The 18429-nt window shown below is 51.3% G+C and overlaps 1 protein-coding gene across 5 annotated transcripts in view; it reads left to right on the top strand.

Moving 5' to 3' along the window:
- CALN1 (calneuron 1) overlaps positions 1-18429 on the top strand; it is a 159566-nt gene that overhangs the window by 79595 nt on the left and 61542 nt on the right. For all 5 annotated transcript variants that reach the window (XM_027704961.1, XM_027704964.1, XM_027704963.1 and 2 more), the window contains one exon: positions 7522-7665. In XM_027704961.1, the coding sequence (XP_027560762.1) occupies positions 7522-7665 (144 nt within the window). The remainder of the gene's footprint in view (positions 1-7521; positions 7666-18429) is intronic.

Genomic DNA, 18429 nt, shown 5'->3' with positions numbered 1-18429 from the left:
TCCTCTTCTTCTTATTTTTCTTTTTTTCCTTTTCCCTTTTTAATTTTCCTTTTTCTTTTTCTTCCTCTTCTTTTTATTTTTATTTTTCCTTTCCCTTTTTTATTTTCTTTTTTCTTTTCCTTTTTTTCTCTTCCTCTTATTTTTATTTTTACTTTCTCCTTTTCCTTTTCCTTTTTCTTACTCTTATTTTTATTTTTTCCTTTTCCATTTTTGCTTTTTCCCTTTCCCCTTTTCTTTTTCTTCTTAATTTCCTTTTGCTTTCCCTTTTCCCTTTTTGCTTTTTTCCTCTTCTCTTTTCCTTTTCCCTTTTCTTTCTCTTTTTCTGTTTCTCTTTCTTTTCCTTCCTCTTCTTTTCTTTTTCTTTTTTTCCTCTTCCTCCCTCTAATTTTTATTTTTCCCTTTCTTCTTCTTCGTCTTTTTCTTTTTTCCTCAAGAACAAGTCATTAATTTTTACCCTTCCCTGACCATCCTGGGTTCCAGAACTTCCAGAAACTCTCCCGAAATTCCCGGCTCTGACTGCCCAGCTCAGCAACAGCCCCACCATGAGACCAGAGCTGGGAAGCACCATAAGCCCAAACAAAGCCTGGCTTAAGCAGGGCAGAGGGGACCTTCCCCTCCTGCCTGGAGGAGAACAGATGTGGGCTCTGGGGCTATTTCCATGGCATTTTCCACCAGGACAATAATCCATGACAGAGGAGCACAGGAGGAGACTCTGAGGGTGTGGTGGGATTCTCTGGGTTGGCATCTCTTGCCCCAGTCAGTGTGTTTGGAGGACCTGCCCCTCTCCTTTCTCTTCCCTGCCCAGTTCCATGTGTGGAACGAGCCAAAGGAAGGGTCTCTCCTGGTGGTGCCCCAGCCAAGGTGCCCTCAGGGTCCCACGGCTCGTGCCAGGAGGCCAAAACCCCTCTGCAAGTGGTGTGAGGTGGTGCTGTGCCCACACCCAGCTCCTGCAGGTGACAGGAAATGCTGAAACCTTCCAAAAGCCCATTTCCATCCAGAGAGCAGAGCTGAGACATTTGCCTGAGCAGCCACCGCCCCTCCTACAGCCGCTCTTCGGGATCCTCTGCTGGTGGAGCCTCAAAAAAAGCTTCATGTTCTGACTCGTTTGGGGGAGACCCACAAAGCCAAGGAAGCAGCAACACCTTGGGAGGAGCAGAGATCTCAGAAAAGCTTCCAAGCAGATGGTGAACCTCATTATCCCTCATGGAGGAACCTCCTCATCCCTCATGGAGGAACCTCCTCATCCCTCATGGAGGAACCTCCTCATCCCTCATGGAGGAACCTCCTCATCCCTCATGGAGGAACCTCCTCATCCCTCACGGAGGAACCTCATCCCTCACGGAGGAACCTCATCCCTCATGGAAGAACTGCCGTGAAACCCCTGTGGGTTTGTGCTGCTGTGGTGGGCACTGAGACACCTGATACAGGACATCAAGACTGATATACCTGGAGTCAACATTCTCTTAGCATGGGCTGGAAGAGGTCCCTGAAGAGGTCCCTGAAGCTGGTTGTTGCTGCTGGAGGTGCCTGGAATGGCTGCAGCCCCATTTCCAAGTGCTGCAGTCATCAGTCACCTCTGAAACTTCTCATTCTCAAGCTAAATTTGCTCATCTCCATTTATCCTTACACCAATACTGATCTTTACCTGGAATGGCTTTTCTCTGTCCCTGGGTTGTCCCCTTCATCTTCCTGCCCCACAAATCACCTCCCTGTGAGGGTGGGGAGGCCCTGGCACAGGTTGCTCAGAGAACCTGTGGCTGCCCCATCCTTGGGAGTGTCCAAGGCCAGGTTGGAGCAACCTGGGCTAATGGAAGGTGTCCCTGCCCATGGCAGGGGGTGGAACTGGATGATCTTTGAGGTCCCTTCCAACCCAAACCATTCCATGACTGATGAGCCAAGTCCTGCCCTTCTCTCTCCTGGCAGCCCCTCCACTTGCATCCTCTCACACCCTCCTCACTTTTCATACTGAGCTCATCCCTCACCGCTCAGGACCAGCCTAAGGCACCAAAAACTTAATTAACCTGCATTATTTAATGGTTAATTAAACAACTAACGCAGCATCTCCAGCCCCACACATCCTTCCTCTGGCACTGAAGGTGAGCCCTGCTGGTGTCCTGGCGGAAATTCTGATTCCCTCCCACAGCAGGGAGGGAAATTTATAGGGAAGCTGCTATTTTGCCAAATTCTTCTGACAACAACGTCTCCGTGTGACGGCAGGACTCGTGCAACCCGGGAGAAGGGACGGAGCCACAGTTCGGGAGAGAAGCAGTTGGAATGCTGCTGTCCGCGCCAGCCTGCCCTCCGGTTAATATCCTGAACCATTCCCAATCCCTGCTGCCAGCACTAAAAGCTTCTCTGAAGGAAGGATCCGGGAGCGCTGGCGGTCGTTATGTGGTGCATTTATATGGAAATGGGCTGTTCCCGCAGGTTTCGCGTTAAATGTGTTTGGGGACAGAACCACGGGAAGTGTCATTTCCACAAATCATTTATTTTTTCTTTTCCCGGGGAAGGGAGAAAAACATAAAAATCTGCCAAATTATGTTTAAAAAAGGACAAACAAGGCGAGACACTCGGTTTTGAGGCAGGACTTTGTGAGCTGAGTCGCTGTGTCAGGTTGAGCAGCTTTGCCCCTTTTGCTGGAGCTCCGAGACCACGATTAAATCCCCATTTACGCCCCATTTGCAGCTGGTTTTGGTGCTGCCGAGAGGACTCGGAGCTGGAACTTTTCACCCTCCAGGTTGCAGTGAGAGGGTTTGATCCGGGGATGCTGAACTGTTCTGCTGGGATCGAGAGTAACCAAGGGAAATATTTTGCCACTCGCAACTGGAAGATTGGGGGGGGGGCGTTGCCATTAGAAGAAAAACGTGGTTATTTTGACACTTTGTTCCAATCTGCAGCAAAAAGAAAAAAAAAGGGAGGAAAAAAACAAGCGTAAAATAGCAGATGGAGGGATGGAAATTTCCATTTTTTGGAGACATAGTAGTTACAAGACTCACCAGTTCACTCGAGGACGTGTTATTTGCAGCTCGGAGATCAGTCAGTTTGTACTTTGGTGCCCGAACCTGCAATTAAGGGAATGAGATGACTGGCAAGGTTTGGGGTGGTGGGATGGCCTCTCTTATCACGCTGCTGAAAACCACGTGGTGGGGATTACTCTGAGCTCAGGGTGTGGGGGCTACACCGGGATTACAACCTTTAGTACGGGGGGATTTTACACCCCGTGGGTGATGTGAAACCATCTGAGGGTGGTCAGGGCACAGGGATGGCTCTGGATGGATCCATTTCCCAGGGAATCGTGATTCTTCCTCATCCAGGAAGCCAAATAAAAATATTGATGGTTGTCTCTAACAGAGGGAAATCACCTGGAAATAAACCTGCTGTGAACAGGGAGAAGGGATGAGCTGGGATGTTGGGAAGGGAAGGACTGGAGTGGGAGCAAAGTGGGTGAGGATGGTTTTTAGGATGCATATGGAGAATTTAGGACTTGCAGGGCTGGGTGGCAGCTCTGGCACCAGCCCTGTGTGTGCCCTTCACAAAGGTAATGAAAAAAAATCATCCTTTTCCCTCATACTTCCCATCTTTCTCCCCAGAGGAGTGGGGGGGAATTGATGGGACAGTAATAGGGAAGCTGTAAAGTGCAGCTGAGAAATGAGAGGAAAGGGGGATGAATGAAAAGCAAACACACACAAACAAATCCCCCTTTCCCTGTACGGCTCTGGAATGCTCAGATAACTCTGAGAGGTGAGTGCTGTGCTCTCAACTGCCCTGGAACACAAATCCTCATCCAGGGAAAAGCATTCCTGGCTAAACTGTGCTGAGAAAGCGGCTTCAGGCCCAGCTCCCCAGCCTGCTGACCCAGGATAGGGCCCCTCTGCCCCGAAACCTTGGCTGATTTGCTCCTTCCTCCTTGCTGGAATTTTTTCCCTGGCAGTTCTTTCCAGCCTTGTATCATTTGGGAATTAAATGAATGTTGTGGACACTCCCTCTGTGGGATCATTGGCAAAGATGTTTGTTTGGGTGACTGGATGGTTGGACAGGGCTTGGAGCAACCTGGGATAGTGGAAAAGTTGCTGCCCGGGGGTGGAACGAGGTGGGCTTTAAGGTCCCTTCCAACCCAAACCATTCTGGGATTCTGGGATTCCGTGGGTTTGGATGTTGATTCCTTCTATCCCCCCGTTCACCTGAGTGTTGTTCAGAGTCCAACACCGTGGATGTCCAGCTGACAGAGTCTCTTGGCAGCAGCACCTGGTCCTGCTGCAATCAGAGATGGTTCAGTGCTGCTCACAGGGAGAACATGTTTGTGTGGAGATCTCCCTGTTCCCAGGAGCTGGAGAACCTGAGCCATGGAGAAGAGTCCTCAGGGCCCAGCCTGGTCTCCTTGGGAAGAAATGTTTCCTGAGGTTCAGGCCAGTGCCATCACCACCAAAAAGGTCCATTTTCTCCTCTCTAACATTTCTAATTTCTCTTCTTTGTTTCCCCTTTTACCCTCTAATGTATTTTTGTGTCAACTGCTGATGTTTGGGAGTAAAAGAAGATGCTGCACAGCGGAAAGGGGAATAAACATCAGCATTTCTGGCACCCCAGGGGAGAGGGAATCCATGTGCTTGGTTTTCTTTTGCCATCCAGGCTGGGCAAGGGGAAAGGCAGATCTTTGACACCCACTCCCCTTATTATCTTTACTCTTCCTTTTGAAGACAAAACAGGGCTCTGCTTCTCTTGAGCAGGGCAAAACCTCCAGGTTCCACCTGGAATGGCAGAGGTCTCACAGGTTCTCCTGAGCCCCAGAACTGTCTTTGTTGAGAGATTTCCTCATGGACCACATCCACTCCCAGTTTGGAGCCAGGAGCATCAGTTGCCATGGAGACTTCTTTGGGAAAGTCACCTGGGGAAAGTGCTGACGTATTTTTAGCTTTGGGTAATGAAGTTGAACAGCTGGAGATGAAGGTGAGGGCCAGCCAGGTGCCACAGGTTCATGGGCTGATGGCTGGGACCCCACCAGTGCTGCTGGGCTGGGATTGGGAAGGGTCCTCAGGGCTGTGGCTCCACCAGGACAACGGAGGAGAAATAATCACCCCAAAGAAAAGCTGCCAAGGAGGTGTTGTTACATGGGAAGATAAAGAGGAGGCACTGGCTGAGGTCAGAGCTGCTCATGTACAGTGTGTTCAGCCTATAAATAGCTCCCAATCTACCTCTGCACCAGTGGTATTTTATTTATAGAGTGATGAGGGGACAAAAAGCTCCATTTGGTGTCAAGAGTTGATTTAGGAAGGTGGTTCAGGCTTGGTCAACAGTTCAGGTCTCTGAGAGGAGCAGAGCAGGACCCCAAACATGTGGGGTTTTCTCCTCTGACTGAGGCTCAAAGGCTGCAGTGCTGTTAATGCACCCTCTGGAATCAGGGAGGGCACTCCAGGTGCCATTCAGGTATCCCACAGCAGATAGGATTTATCCATGGCCCTTGGATCAGCCTAACTCACATGGAAACCCAGATTTTACTCTCTTAAGATACTCTCTGGGCTCCCTGTGATATATTTGGTTCTTTCGCCTTCAGCTGTCAAAAGTTGATTTGAAAATTAATTGATTTTGGTGTAATATTTACTGCACTTTAGCTTTCAGCACAGCACAGGAGAATAGATTTCCCTACAGCTGGCAGTGTCTGATGGGATTTGTTCCTGCTCCAAAGGCTCTCCACGTTCTGTGCCAACACTTCCAGCTTTGAGCAGCCCCATCACCTTTTCCTACCCAGCTCCCACCAGCTTGGGAGGACAGAGGGAAGAATTTCGCCTTAAAGAAGCCACAGTTGGTGCAAAGCTGAACCTAAAGTGGAGAGATTATAGATGTGGCCTGATATTCCTTGGAATTAAAAGGATCTTCCCTTTTTTTTTGCACCAGTGGGCTCTTTGGCTGGGTTAAAAATGGGTCATCTCTCCTTGAGATAACCCAGCTGTGGGGAGGGTTAAGCAGCAGGTCCTGGAAGTGCCCTGGCCCATCCCCAGGGAATTATTGCTGGCAGAATAATTCCACAGAGCAGGCTGGAGGTGTCAGGGGAGGTGGTGAACCTGGATGGGAGGTGATTTAGAAGCAGCCTTTAAATAAATACCATGTTAGCAAAGACATCACCAGAACATTTCTTGGTGGGCTGTGTGACTTTCTCCCGGGAGGACTGAGGACAATCCAAAGCTTTCACTGCAGGGTCTGGTGTCCCCTGACCCCAGGGGAGGTGACATTCTGACAGGGAATATTTCCTTGTCTGAGGCTTAAAGCCTGAATTACCCAGGGTAGGCCAAACATTTTCCATCCTCTGTTTCTTGAGAGAAAATAGAAAAATTATTAATTAGAAAGGTTTGTTTCCCAAAAAAACCTGCTGAGTTTTCCCTCCCACTTCAGTGAAATGTTTTCACCTGAAGATTAAACTCCTCTGAGCAGAGTTAGGTCTCAGTGTGCTGATGTTTCCTATAAAACATGATAAAGCATCCCATAATTTCCTCCCCAGGCATGGGGCAATCAGCACCTCTTTCCCTCCCCAAACCCTTTCAAGGAACTGGCTCCCAGCTGCCTGGAAGGTTCAAGTTTGTCTGTCTGGCATTTGCAACAGTCAGATTTGGGAAGCTTTGGGGTTGGGGCTGCAAGTTGAGAGGTCTGTGAGGAGCAGGAAAGGTGCAGAGACACCGAGGTGGTGGATTATGGAGTCAGAAAATATCCTGAGCTGGAAGGGACCCATCCAGTCCAACTCCTGGCCCTGCACAAGACCCCCCAAAATCCCACCATGCCCCTGAGAGTGTTGTCCGAACCCTCCTTGAGCTCTGGCAGACCCCAATGAGTCTCCACTCCCAGGAGTGGAGAGAGGCTGTTAAAGGCTGGAGGGGGATTTAACACAGTTAAAAAGCAAAACAAAGTCAGGTGTCAGAAGCTGAGCCAGACTGGGGACGTGTGGTGGAAGTGACTCCTTTGGAGCCGTTGGATTTGGAGTCATCTGAGGCTGTTTATTGCTGTAAAACTGGGATAAATCAGAGCAAAGTGAGAAGGAGCAAGAGACGGGAATTGCTCAGGGGCACAAGGGACAGGACGAGAGGGAACAGCCTCAAGTTGTGCCAGGGGAGGTTCAGGTTGGATCTTGGGAAAATGTCTTCACTGAAAGGGTGGTCAGGCCCTGGCACAGCTGCCCAGGGCAGTGGTGGTGTCCCCACCCCCGGAGGGGTTTGACAGCTGTGTGGATGTGGCACTTGGGGACGTGGGTCAGGGGTGGTTTGATGGTTGGACCTGATGGTCTTGGAGGGCTTTTGCAAACTAAATGACTCAGTGGTTCTCTGCTGTCCCCTCTGCTCTCCGAGGTGCACCCACGATGCACACATGGAGGTCTCTCTGTGTTAACAAATCACGATTGCACTGCTCCAAACACCAAAATACACACCATTAATGCTCTAAAAGGCAATCCAAGCTGCTTCTGTCCTCACCATTTGCTGACACGTTGCCCAAGGACTCCTCCACCGTAACAACTCCTCCCTTCTTCCTTGCCCTTCACAGAAATCCGGGAGGCTTTCCGAGTGCTGGACAGGGACGGGAATGGCTTCATCTCCAAGCAGGAGCTGGGCATGGCGATGCGCTCACTGGGGTACATGCCCAGTGAGGTGGAGCTGGCCATCATCATGCAGCGCCTGGACATGGATGGTGAGTCCTCACGGGGTCCTGATCTGGTCTTGGGGGAGGGAGGAGCTTTCCCAGTGCTCATGGATTGGGCTCAAATAATTTGTGGTCGCCAAGGAAGGGCTGGAGAGGAAGCTGGAGAACTTTTGCTTCCACCACAGCCAACTCTGAGATGCCAACCTGCCTCTGAAGTAACCCACGGGAGGGAGCTGAAGCATCTTCATGTGACAGCTGGGACAGCTGGGTGGAGACAGACCAGGTCTTGCAACCTTTATCTGCAAAGTTCACAGAACTCCAACAATCTCAACAATCCCACCCTGTCCCTGAGAGTGTTGTCCAAACCCTCCCTGAGCTTGGCAGCCTTGGGGCTGTGCCCACTGCCCTGGGGAGCCTGGTCAGTGCCCAACCAGCCTCTGGGGGAAGAACCTTTTGCTGAGATCCAACCTGAGCCTGCCCTGACACAGCTCCAGCCATTCCCTGGGTGCTGTCCCTGCCCACAGGGAGCAGAGGTCGGAGCTGCCCCTCATGAAGAAGCTGCAGACCCCGAGGAGTCCTCACCCACACGAGGGGCTGTTAAAGGCTGGAGGGGGATTTAACACAACTAAAAATCAACCCAAAGTCAGATGTCAGAAGCTGAGCCAGGCTGAGGATGATTGATGGAAGTGATTCCTTTGCTGCCATCACCACCATGGAATATCCCACAGGGATCACTGAAGGCCAGTTCCTGGCCCTGCCCAGGACACCCCGGGGATCCCAGTTGCAAACAGTCTTTTGCAAGGCTGTTGTCACCTTTCTCTTTGCATTCCCGGGCATCTTCTGACCCTGGGAGATGATCTGAGTGCCCAAGCAGGCAGAGCTGCCCAGCCCTGTGGCCCCAAGTGAAAGATTCTGTGGGTGGGAGCTGCTCCCCGTGGTAATGAAGTGTTGATGGGCCTGAGGGAGAAGTTTTGAGGGGTGGAATAATTTGGAACAAAGTCCTGCTGTGAGAGCTCATCAAACAATTACTGAGTGGTAATAAAAGAAACAGAACCCACCATTAACAGGGAGAGGGAAATGCAGCATCAGGATGCTGGAGCCAGGGAGGACTTTTTAACAATCAGAGCTGATCACAACGAGCAGAATGTCTTTAAAATGTCCTTGGTCAGAGCAGGAAGGGAGACACAAAAGTGTGCAGGGATGCTGGGATGCAGCTCCAACCTTCTCCCACCCTTCCAAAGGGGTGGAAACAGTGAAATGATACCGAAGCAGAGCCCTGAAGGCAGCCCTGGTGTGGAGGGGGATCCTTGGAGAGCCAGTGAGACACCACAGTCCTTGGGGAGAGTGTGGAGAGCAGAGAGCAGGGCAGGTGGGGGGATCCCTGGATACCCCTGAGCTGCACAGGAAAACTGTGTTCAGCAGGGCAGGGAAGCAGGGAAGGGGCTCTCAGACTGTGCAGAGTGTTCAGTATCTCCCCTAGACAGGCACAGAAACCCTGGCAGAGAGAGAAGATCAGCTGTGGAAATGATCTCATTCCTAAAAGAACGGGGGAAGAAAGAATCCATCACTTTTAAAAGCATTTTCTCCCAAAGTTATTGATTGTCCCTCACTCTGTGCTGGCCTTTCCTGGCAGAGCAGGGCACGTCTCTTCAGGTTTTGCAAAGCCCAGACTCAGCCTGGTGCCAATTCCTGGGGTCTTTTACCGAAACTCGGAGCGTTTTTGGAAAAAGAGCGCCGGGGACTTGGCTCCCGGGTTTGATCCATCTCCAGTTATTCCCTGACTCTTGGTCTCCCGGACTTGAGACTTTGGCACTGTTTTGTGCACACTCCTGGCGTGCAGGGACCTGTAATGGGAGAGGTGAAGTCCAAACCTGCAGCAACGGGCTGCAGATGGAAGGTGTTCAATTCCTGCTGGAGACTTTTCAGGAAGTGTTTTCTGCAGAGATTGGGGTTGATCCTCCACCTCCTCCAGCTCAGCAGTTCCAGCAGCTCCAGTCTGGGTGTGCTGGGGGGGTTTATTGCTCTTCTGTCTCCTCTGCCTGTCGTGGCAGTGTCTGAGCAGAGGATTTGGGGCTGCACTGATGTGAAGGTCAAGTGCATTAAAAAGAACCAGGGGAGTGGGAAATTCCTGAGGCACTGAGCAAAGAGGGGAATATTCTGTGAAAGATTTACCTTGCCTGCAAATTGAATTATTGCTCTACAGCTTGAATTAATATTACATGGCTTATAGCTACTTTTGCTCTGATGGATTATCTTAATTTTTTTTCTGGGATTTAGCTTGAAATATGGAGTAAGAAGCAGGAATAACTTCCTCCTCCCTCTCCCACTGTGATCAGCATCATTCAGTAGCAGGGCTTGATCCCAGTGAGCTCCCAGGGGTGTTGGTTGTGCCTGGCACTCCCAGGGACAACCTGCCCCTCCTTCCCAAATACTCCTGTTGGGGTTTTCCTGTTGGGGTTTTCCTGTTGGCCTTGAAGGTTGCCAAATTTTTGCAGGGCTTTGGCTCAGCATCAGGTGGGTGGGAAGCTCAGATGGATGAAAGGTCACACTCAAGGAGGGTCAGGAAAGCTGGGGGGGTTCAGTGAACCTCCCTTACATCTCCTGGCACCTGCCATGAATTATGATGTGACAGAGGGTAACGTGGCCAGACATCCTTTCCCCCCCAGAACTGCTGCCAGGGTGTGCTAATAATGAGGTAATACAATTGGCAGGGCTTGAGACTTAATCTGAACCAGCCTGAGCAGACCCAGAACTTTCAGTGCAAACACAGAGTTTTCCTCAGCGAGTCCCTCAGGAGCGCAGGGGGGGCTGCAGGATGGCAGAGGGGATGGATCTGCCACGGCTTGTTTGACTGGTGGGCTTCAAACTGAGCAGCCAGAGCTGCTCTGAGCTTGGTTTTCCTTGCAAACCTTATTTTCTGTGGGGGTACAGAGGGAGGCTCAGCCCCGTGTGGGTGAGGCTGAGGAGATGTTGGTGCTGTGGGATTGACAGGTTGGACACAGAGTGTTTGAAGAGGAGCATATGCTGGAGTGGGGCTGTGGCTGAGCATGAACTGGGCTGACAAGAGCATTTCACACCTGGGTGTCACCTTCTGCCACAAAGCTCTTGCCCAGCTCAGTGAAGAGATTGAGGGGAGACCTCAGTGCAGTTCCAACTTCCTGGGCAGGGGCAGAGGAGGGGCTGGGACTGAGCTCTGCTCTGGGGGGACCAGGGACAGCAGCCAGGGAATGGCTGGAGCTGTGTCAGGGCAGGCTCAGGTTGGATCTCAGCCAAAGGTTCTTCCCCCAGAGGCTGGTTGGGCACTGCCCAGGCTCCCCAGGGCAGTGGGCACAGCCCCAAGGCTGCCAGAGCTCAGGGAGGGTTTGGCTGATCCTCTGGGGCACAGGGGGTGACTCTTGGGGCTGGGCCTGTGCAGGGCTGAGGGTTGGACTCCAGGATCCTTGGGGGTCCCTCCCAGCTCAGCACATCCTGTGATAACACAGGATTGACTCTGGAGGTGCCCAAGGACAGCAGCTCCCGGTGCCACCATGTGCTCAGTGACACCCTCAGAGCCTCCCCAGCAGAGCAGAAAGGAAGGGGCCTTCCATAATTCATCACATTTGAAGGCAAAATGGAGTTTGTTAGAAAACACTGCTTGAAATAAAGCACAAATGGCCGTGGCACAGCTTGGATTTTGGCCAGGAGGTGTCAAATCACCTCTGATGCCTCCACAGCTCCCAAGTGCTGCCCCCAGCCCTCCCTCAGAGGGGCCACGCCAGCAGCCCCTTGGTTTGCCCACAGAGAACTTCAACCACTCTCTGAATTCTCTGCTTTGCTGAATGCTCTGATTTCCAGGGAATATCTAATTCTTCCAAATCCTCAGCAAAGGCAGGGGAGCACCACTGCATTCCCTAAAAACACCTTCTCCATCTTTCCTTCCAAGTCCCTTTGCTGGGAGTTCAAGCAGCATTTGGACAACACTCTCAGGCACAGGGTGGGATTGTTGGGGTGTCTGTGCAGGGCCAGGAGTTGGACTGGATGGTCCTTCTGGGACCCTTCCCACTCAGGATATTCCATGATTTGTCAAGGTGTGCTTCCCCCAGGTGAACAGGGGCACAGCTGCCACAGGGAGAAAGAACAGTTGGCAGAAAAAGATGAATTAGGGAGAAAAATAAGAATCTCCTTGGAAGATTTCAAGGTCTCCAGAGAAATCTTATAAATCATCAGAATTCTTACAAATCATCAGAAACCCCCCTTTGACGAACCACCAAAAGATGCCACGGTGGAAAATACCAAAATAGAACAGAAGGAAAAGGGATTTGCAGTGCAAAAATGTTCCTTTTTTAGGAAGGGAAGTGAGGAATGGTGGTTCCATCACGTGCCAGGGCATGAGATTCCCATTAGGCCAAAGCTTTGCTTACATCTTGCTGGAAGTGGGGCGTGACTGGATCCCTGCAGAAGGTGGTTGGAGCAGCTGGGCATCTCTCCAGGGTGCTGGGCCTTGGAGGGACACTTTGTTTGCTTTTGGTCTGGAACTAGAGGTCAAATCTTACCTTTCTCTCCTTGATTTGCTTTATTCTTAGCCATAATTATGTACTGCATGAACATAAACATTGCAGGCTGGGAGAGGTGGGGATGTTTCTGTCTGCAATCTGGAGGCTGACCTGGAATGTTCTGCCAGGAGGGGGGAATGTAAAATATTTAATCTATATTTCCGTGCTTGGAAAAAAAGGAATTATTTGTAAATTCCTCCAATTGGCAGTAATGCTAATAAAAATGCAGAGAAATGGCACATTAAATGTGTTGCCTTATCTGGGGTGCCTCCACTTTAAGCAGAGCTTTTGCAATAAAATAGATGAATGTGTGATTTAAGTGTCAAACTCGTTCGTTACAACATGAGACACTTTTATCTGAGGAATAAAATAAGCACTCCATGTACTAATTAGAGGAGCAGCTGCTTTTCAGAACCCTGGAAAAATAACTTCAGGCTTCAAGAGAGGGGGAAAAAAACTCCCACCCCAGTGTATCAAATTTTTGTAGTACAAATAATCAACTGCTTTGATCAAGCCAAAGACGAACTGGTTCCCTGGGAGAACAAGGGACTTACCTGGTGCCTTTGTCACCTTCTGGGATGTGGCAGCGGGAGCAGCAAAATTACAGCGGTGACACCCTGGAAAACCAGGAATTAAAAGCCAGTTTAAAAGCCTGGATGGAATCATTAAGGTTGGAAAATTCCTCTAAGGTCGTTGAGTCCAACCATGATCCACCACTGCCAAGGCCACCACTAACCCATGGCCCCAAGTGCCACATCCCCAGGGCTGGTGAACCCCTCCAGGGTTGGGGATTCCAACACTGCCCTGGGCAGCCTTTTCCAAGCCTTGGCAACCCTTTCAGTGAAGGCATTTTCCCTAATATCCAACCTAGGCCTCCCCTGGAACACCTTGAGGCTGTTTCCTCGTCCTCCCACCAAACTGGGTGTGTTCCCAAGCTGCTGTGTAGCAGAGCAGGGAACTGAAGAAGGGATGAGAACCCAGCAAGACGTTCATGGGGACCCTGGCAAAAGGGTTTGGAAGATGTGCAGCTCTCCCAGGTGGAGGTTTGGGCAGCTCCATGGTTGGAATGGGGTTCTGAAGGATTATTGTTGTCTTTTGCTTCACATGAGGGAACCTCCTCACTCTCTGCAACAGGAGGATGGACCCAGGGGGGATTCGGGCTCTGCTCCCAGGGAACAAGGGATGGGATAAGAGGGAACGGCCTCAAGTTGCACCAGGGGGTGTTTAGGTTGGATATCAGGGAAAATTCCTTCATGGAAAGGTTTGTCCAGCCCTGACACAGCTGCCCAGGGTGGGGGTGGAGTCCCCATCCCTGTAAGTGTCCCATGAATGAGCAGATGTGGCACTCAGGGCTCTGGTTTCGTGGGCACGAGGCTGTTGGGTTGAAGGTTGGACTTGATGATTTTGGAGGTCTTTTCCAACCTTAATGACTCTGTGATTCCTTGATCCTCTCTGGAAAGGGCAAAAATGACAGTGACATGACTGCAGGGTGTCAGGGGCTGGTGACAGGACACTCCCAAGGTGTCACTGTTGTCCTGCTGCTGGGTCAGGGTTTGTACAAAGATGTTACTTTGCTTTGCCTGCACTTGCTTCCCAAAGAGAGGGACGGGACATCAGAGCTGGGAGCTCCACTGGCAGTGTCACAGGGATGGGAGGATCAAAGGACATGCACTGGGGCATCTGGAGAGAGAATGGGCCTCTCTTTTAAAAATTAGGTGCTGAGCTTTCCCCTGCATCCAGCGGAAGGTGAGATCCTTGGAGGCATTTCATGGCCAAATCATCAAATCACAGAATCATTAAGGTTGAAAAGACCTCCAAGATCCTCAAGTCCAACCTTTGACCAATAAAATGTTTGCTTCTGTCCAGAAGAGCAGCTTCCACTGCCCTATGGGACAGGCTGACATTCATAAGCTGAAAACATTTTATCTCTTCCTTTTGTGTCTCCCCCTCTTCTTATTTGGGTTTTCCTGGTTTTTTTTTACTCCCATGGATGTTTCCTTGTGTTTCAACCCCTCAACGTGCAACTGTATAAAACAGTGGAGGACCAGCAACCATTTCTGTGTTAAAATGCAGTTAATAGGAATCAGAGAATCCCAGAATGGTTTGGGGTGGAAGGGACCTTAAAGATCATCTCATGCCACTCCCTGCCAGGGGCAGGGACACCTTCCACTAGCCCAGGTTGCTCCAAGCCCTGTCCAACCTGGCCTTGGACACTTCCAGGGATGGGGCAGGGAAAGCACAGACAGGTTGTTGCAGATGTTTGGTTTGTCCTCTGTGCTCAGAGCTCTCAGATTATTCAATGTGAGAACTGATGTCACAACACTTCAGGGGGTTGTCTTTTCGAGTGTGTTGCTGAGCTGAGAATCTTGGTCAGCGAGATGGATTTGATGAGACTTGTCTTTATTTATAGAGGCCACTTTCTTCCTGTCTGCTCTTATTTGGAAAATGGAGATTATTATATTACATGTTCTCACTGCGGACAATGAAGAGGAATTACAGCTGCTGGTGAGGCTTGGCAGATGTGCAGCTCAGGACTGGGAAGAGGGGCATCAGGAATATCAAATCCTGCCTTTGTTGAAGTGCCAGGATGGCTGAGGGCAGCTGTGCTGAATGGACAGGACAAAGGGAAACCCTGGGCTGCAATCCCACCCCAAAGCCTGTCCATCCTGTGCTCCAGCAGGGCAGAGTCCTGTGCTCTGGGATCCACCTCGTGCCTTGTGGTTTGTTTGCACCCTTGTTTAATTTTATTTACTCTTTAAAACACAGTGCCCCCAGGATGATGATTTTGGCTTCACAGGATGTGTGTGCCACAGGGAACACACCTTTTCTCTGTTTTAATGAGCCTGTGACTTGCTGGTTGTCTCAGAGCTGTCTGGTGGCTGCTGCGATGATCACTCAGCTCTCTGCTCTTCCCAGGGCCCAGGGAGCCACTTTAATTAAAGTCCTGGGTAGTCAGGTCATGATTTTGCTCCTCTCGATCCATCTGACAAAGAGATCAACTGGTGAGAAACTCTGCAAAGACCTGCAAGTGAACCCTCTTGGGTTTGGGTGCACAAGGAGAGGGTTTCAGGGATGTGGGAGGGCAACGAAGTTGGGGAAGGGCCTTGAGGGGAAGGGGCTGAGGGCACTTGGTGTGTTCAGCTGGAGAAGAGGAGACTGAGGGGAGACCTCACTGCAGTTCCAACTGCCTGGGCAGGGGCACAGGAGGGGCAGGGACTGAGCTCTGCTCTGGGGGGACCAGGGACAGCACTCAGGGAATGGCTGGAGCTGTGTCAGGGCAGGCTCAGGTTGGATCTCAGCCAAAGGTTCTTCCCCCAGAGGCTGGTTGGGCACTGACCAGGCTCCCCAGGGCAGTGGGCACAGCCCCAAGGCTGCCAGAGCTCAGGGAGGGTTTGGCTGATCCTCTGGGGCACAGGGGGTGACTCTTGGGGCTGGGCCTGTGCAGGGCTGAGGGTTGGACTCCAGGATCCCTGGGGGTCCCTTCCAGCTCAGCACATTCTGGGATTCTGTGGGTTGGGGGCAGTGTGGGCTCGGGATGGCCGTGCTGGGGGCACATCACACTCAGCAGGCTCTGCAGGGCCCTTCCCTCCAGGACAATCTGATCCCAGGGCTGGGAATTGGGGCATCCTGCAGCTCCCCAGGGCTGGCAGAGCTGATGCTGCTGGGCAGGTGTCTGATGGATATTTATTTTTTCCTGCAGTCACTGTTTCCCTTGGACTCTTCCTCCGCTCACAGCATCCTCCTTGTTGGAGTGGCTGTGCTGGAGCAGGGGACACGTCCCCCTGTGGAGGCAGAGCCCTTGTCCTCCTCCATCACTGTCTCCCAGGTCAGCTCCCAGACAGGCTCCCCTTGGGCAAACACGGGGAGTTAATAGATCTTTCTTTTTAATGGGAAGCAAACAAGTCCTGTGCAGCTGCTTCCTCTTCCCTGCCAGACGAGGCAAAGTGCTGTCAGAATAAGTAACTCTCAAGGTCCTCTGCTCAGTGTTGGATGGATAAACCTCCTCACACCCCCCCAGCTCCGTTTCTCTGGGCTCTGATGGAGCCTTCCAGCCCCCATGGAAATTTCCTCCTCCAGGAATGTGTGTCTGTACAGTTTGTGAAGCTTTTCTGTGGACTTGTCAGGAAAGCAGAGCAGCCAATTCCACAGAGCCCCCCCAAAAACTGCGGGAATGGAGGGGTCCCTGAGATCCCAGCTGGCTCATCCTTTCCTTCAGATCCAGTGAAGCTTTTCACAAAATTCCAGAATGGTTTGGGTTGGAAGGGACCTTAAAGACCATCTTATTCCACCCCCTGCCATGGGCAGGGACACCTTCTGCTAGCCCAGGGTGCTCCAACCTGTCCTTGGGCACATCCAGGGGCAGCCACAGCTTCTCTGGGTAACCTGTGCCAGGGCCTCACCACCCTCACAGCCAAGAATTCCTTCCCAATATCCCATCTATCCCTGCCCTCTGCCAGTGGGAAGCCATTCCCCCTTGTCCTGTCTCTCCATCCCTTGTCCCAAGTCCCTCTCCAGCTCTCCTGGAGCCCCTTTAGGCCCTGGAAGGAGCTCTCAGGTCTCCCTGGAGCCTTCTCTTCTCCAGGTGAAGCCCTCCAGCTCTCCTAGCCTGTCTCAGAGCAGAGGGGCTCCAGCCCTTGGAGCATCTGCTCTGGACTCGTTCCAATGGATCCACATGTTTCTTGTGTTGGGGTTGTTGTTTTTGTTGGCTTTTTTCCCCTCCAAAAAGTCATTTTAGCTGTGGGATGTGTGGCAGAGCTGGTGGACAGTAAAAGGGTGAGACTATTCCCAAGGAGCAAGAAAAATGAGAAACTATTTTTTTACAGCGGTGCCTGGTCAGGGAGTATCAAAGACCCTCTGTGGGTGACTCTGGGAATTCCAAGGGAATGCCAACAGGACTTTTGGGAGATGGATGCTCGTTGTCATCATTCTCCATCCTGGTTGCCCATCCCCGTGTGGGCAGGAAGGGGAGGTCTGGCAGCCTCCTTTGGAGACCTTCAGGACACTCCGTGCCTCAGTTTCCCCTCTGAAAAAAGCTGTGTCAGCACTGCAGTGGAGCTTCACCTCCTCATTTCAGCCCATTCCAGGGGTGCCTATAATTCAGACTGTTTTCCAAGTGGGAAGTTTCATTAAAGCCTTCCCGTGCTCGGAGCCGGAGTTATGGATTGTGGCTCTAATTAGGCAGAAAGTCTGTGGATGCTGCTGGGGGAAGGGGCAGGCTGTGGCTCTGACCTGAAAATCTTTGAAACCCAAACACTCGTCTGGGAAATATCCTGTGGCTGGAGCTTTTCCCTGCACATCCTCTGCATCACTGCAAGGCTCGGCAGCAAGAGCCCTTCCCAGACTACATTATCCATGCCCGGGTTACGTGGGCACAGCAATGACACAGCCCGGGACAGAGAGGCACTGCAGGGAGCTATTAAGGGAATAAAAATAAACAGGAGTGTTGTGTGTGCCTGGGCCCCGAGCTGCAGCAGACTAGCTCATTAACTTTAAATATATCACCTACCTGCACTCTGGAGGTCAAACTGGAGCGAAAAAAGAGAGTGTGAATACTTAGGAGTCTCCACACAGCTCGGTTTGGATGTGTGGTGCTGTGGCAGGGAGCTCGGAAAGAGGGACAACCTGAGCACCCTGAGAATGGCCAGGGAAAACACTTAATTGGGAAGCAACCAGTCCAGATTATCCAGGCTCCCAGTTTAATGCACTGGGCTCTGAAAGCCCAATCTAAACCTGTTGTTCCCTTGGGTAGGAGCGATGAAATCCATGCTCGTTTCCCCCCCTCTCCTTTTCTTCCCCTCTCCTGCTGTGATCATCCCTGGAATGGCCAGGGAAAACACTTATTTAGGAAGCAATCAAGCCTGATTATTTTAATACCCAAGGCTCTGAAAGCCCAGTCTAAGTGTGTTGTGCCCTTGGGTGAAGGCGAAGCAATCCATGCATGGTGCAATCCATGCAAGGTGCAATCCATGCAGGTTCCCCCCCCCCCCCGTGTCTTTTCTTCCCCTCTCCTGCTGTGATGATCCCTGGAATGGCCAGGGAAAACACTTAATTAGGAAGCAACCAGGCCAGATTATCCAAGGCTCCCAGTTTAATGCACTGGGCTCTGAAAGCCCAGTCTAAGCCTGTTGTTCCCTTGGGTAGGAGCTATGAAATCCATGCTCGTTTCCCCCCCTCTCCTTTTCTTCCCCTCTCCTGCTGTGGTGATCTCTGGAATGGCCGGGGAAAACACTTATTTAGGAAGCAATCAAGCCTGATTATTTTAATACCCAAGGCTCTGAAA

The sequence above is a fragment of the Neopelma chrysocephalum genome, unplaced genomic scaffold (genome assembly GCF_003984885.1).
Source record: "Neopelma chrysocephalum unplaced genomic scaffold, ASM398488v2 Primary Assembly neopelma1_299, whole genome shotgun sequence".
Lineage (NCBI taxonomy): Eukaryota > Metazoa > Chordata > Aves > Passeriformes > Pipridae > Neopelma > Neopelma chrysocephalum.
The sequence above is the reverse complement of the archived record's forward strand: the minus strand, read 5'-3'. Positions and strand labels throughout refer to the sequence as shown.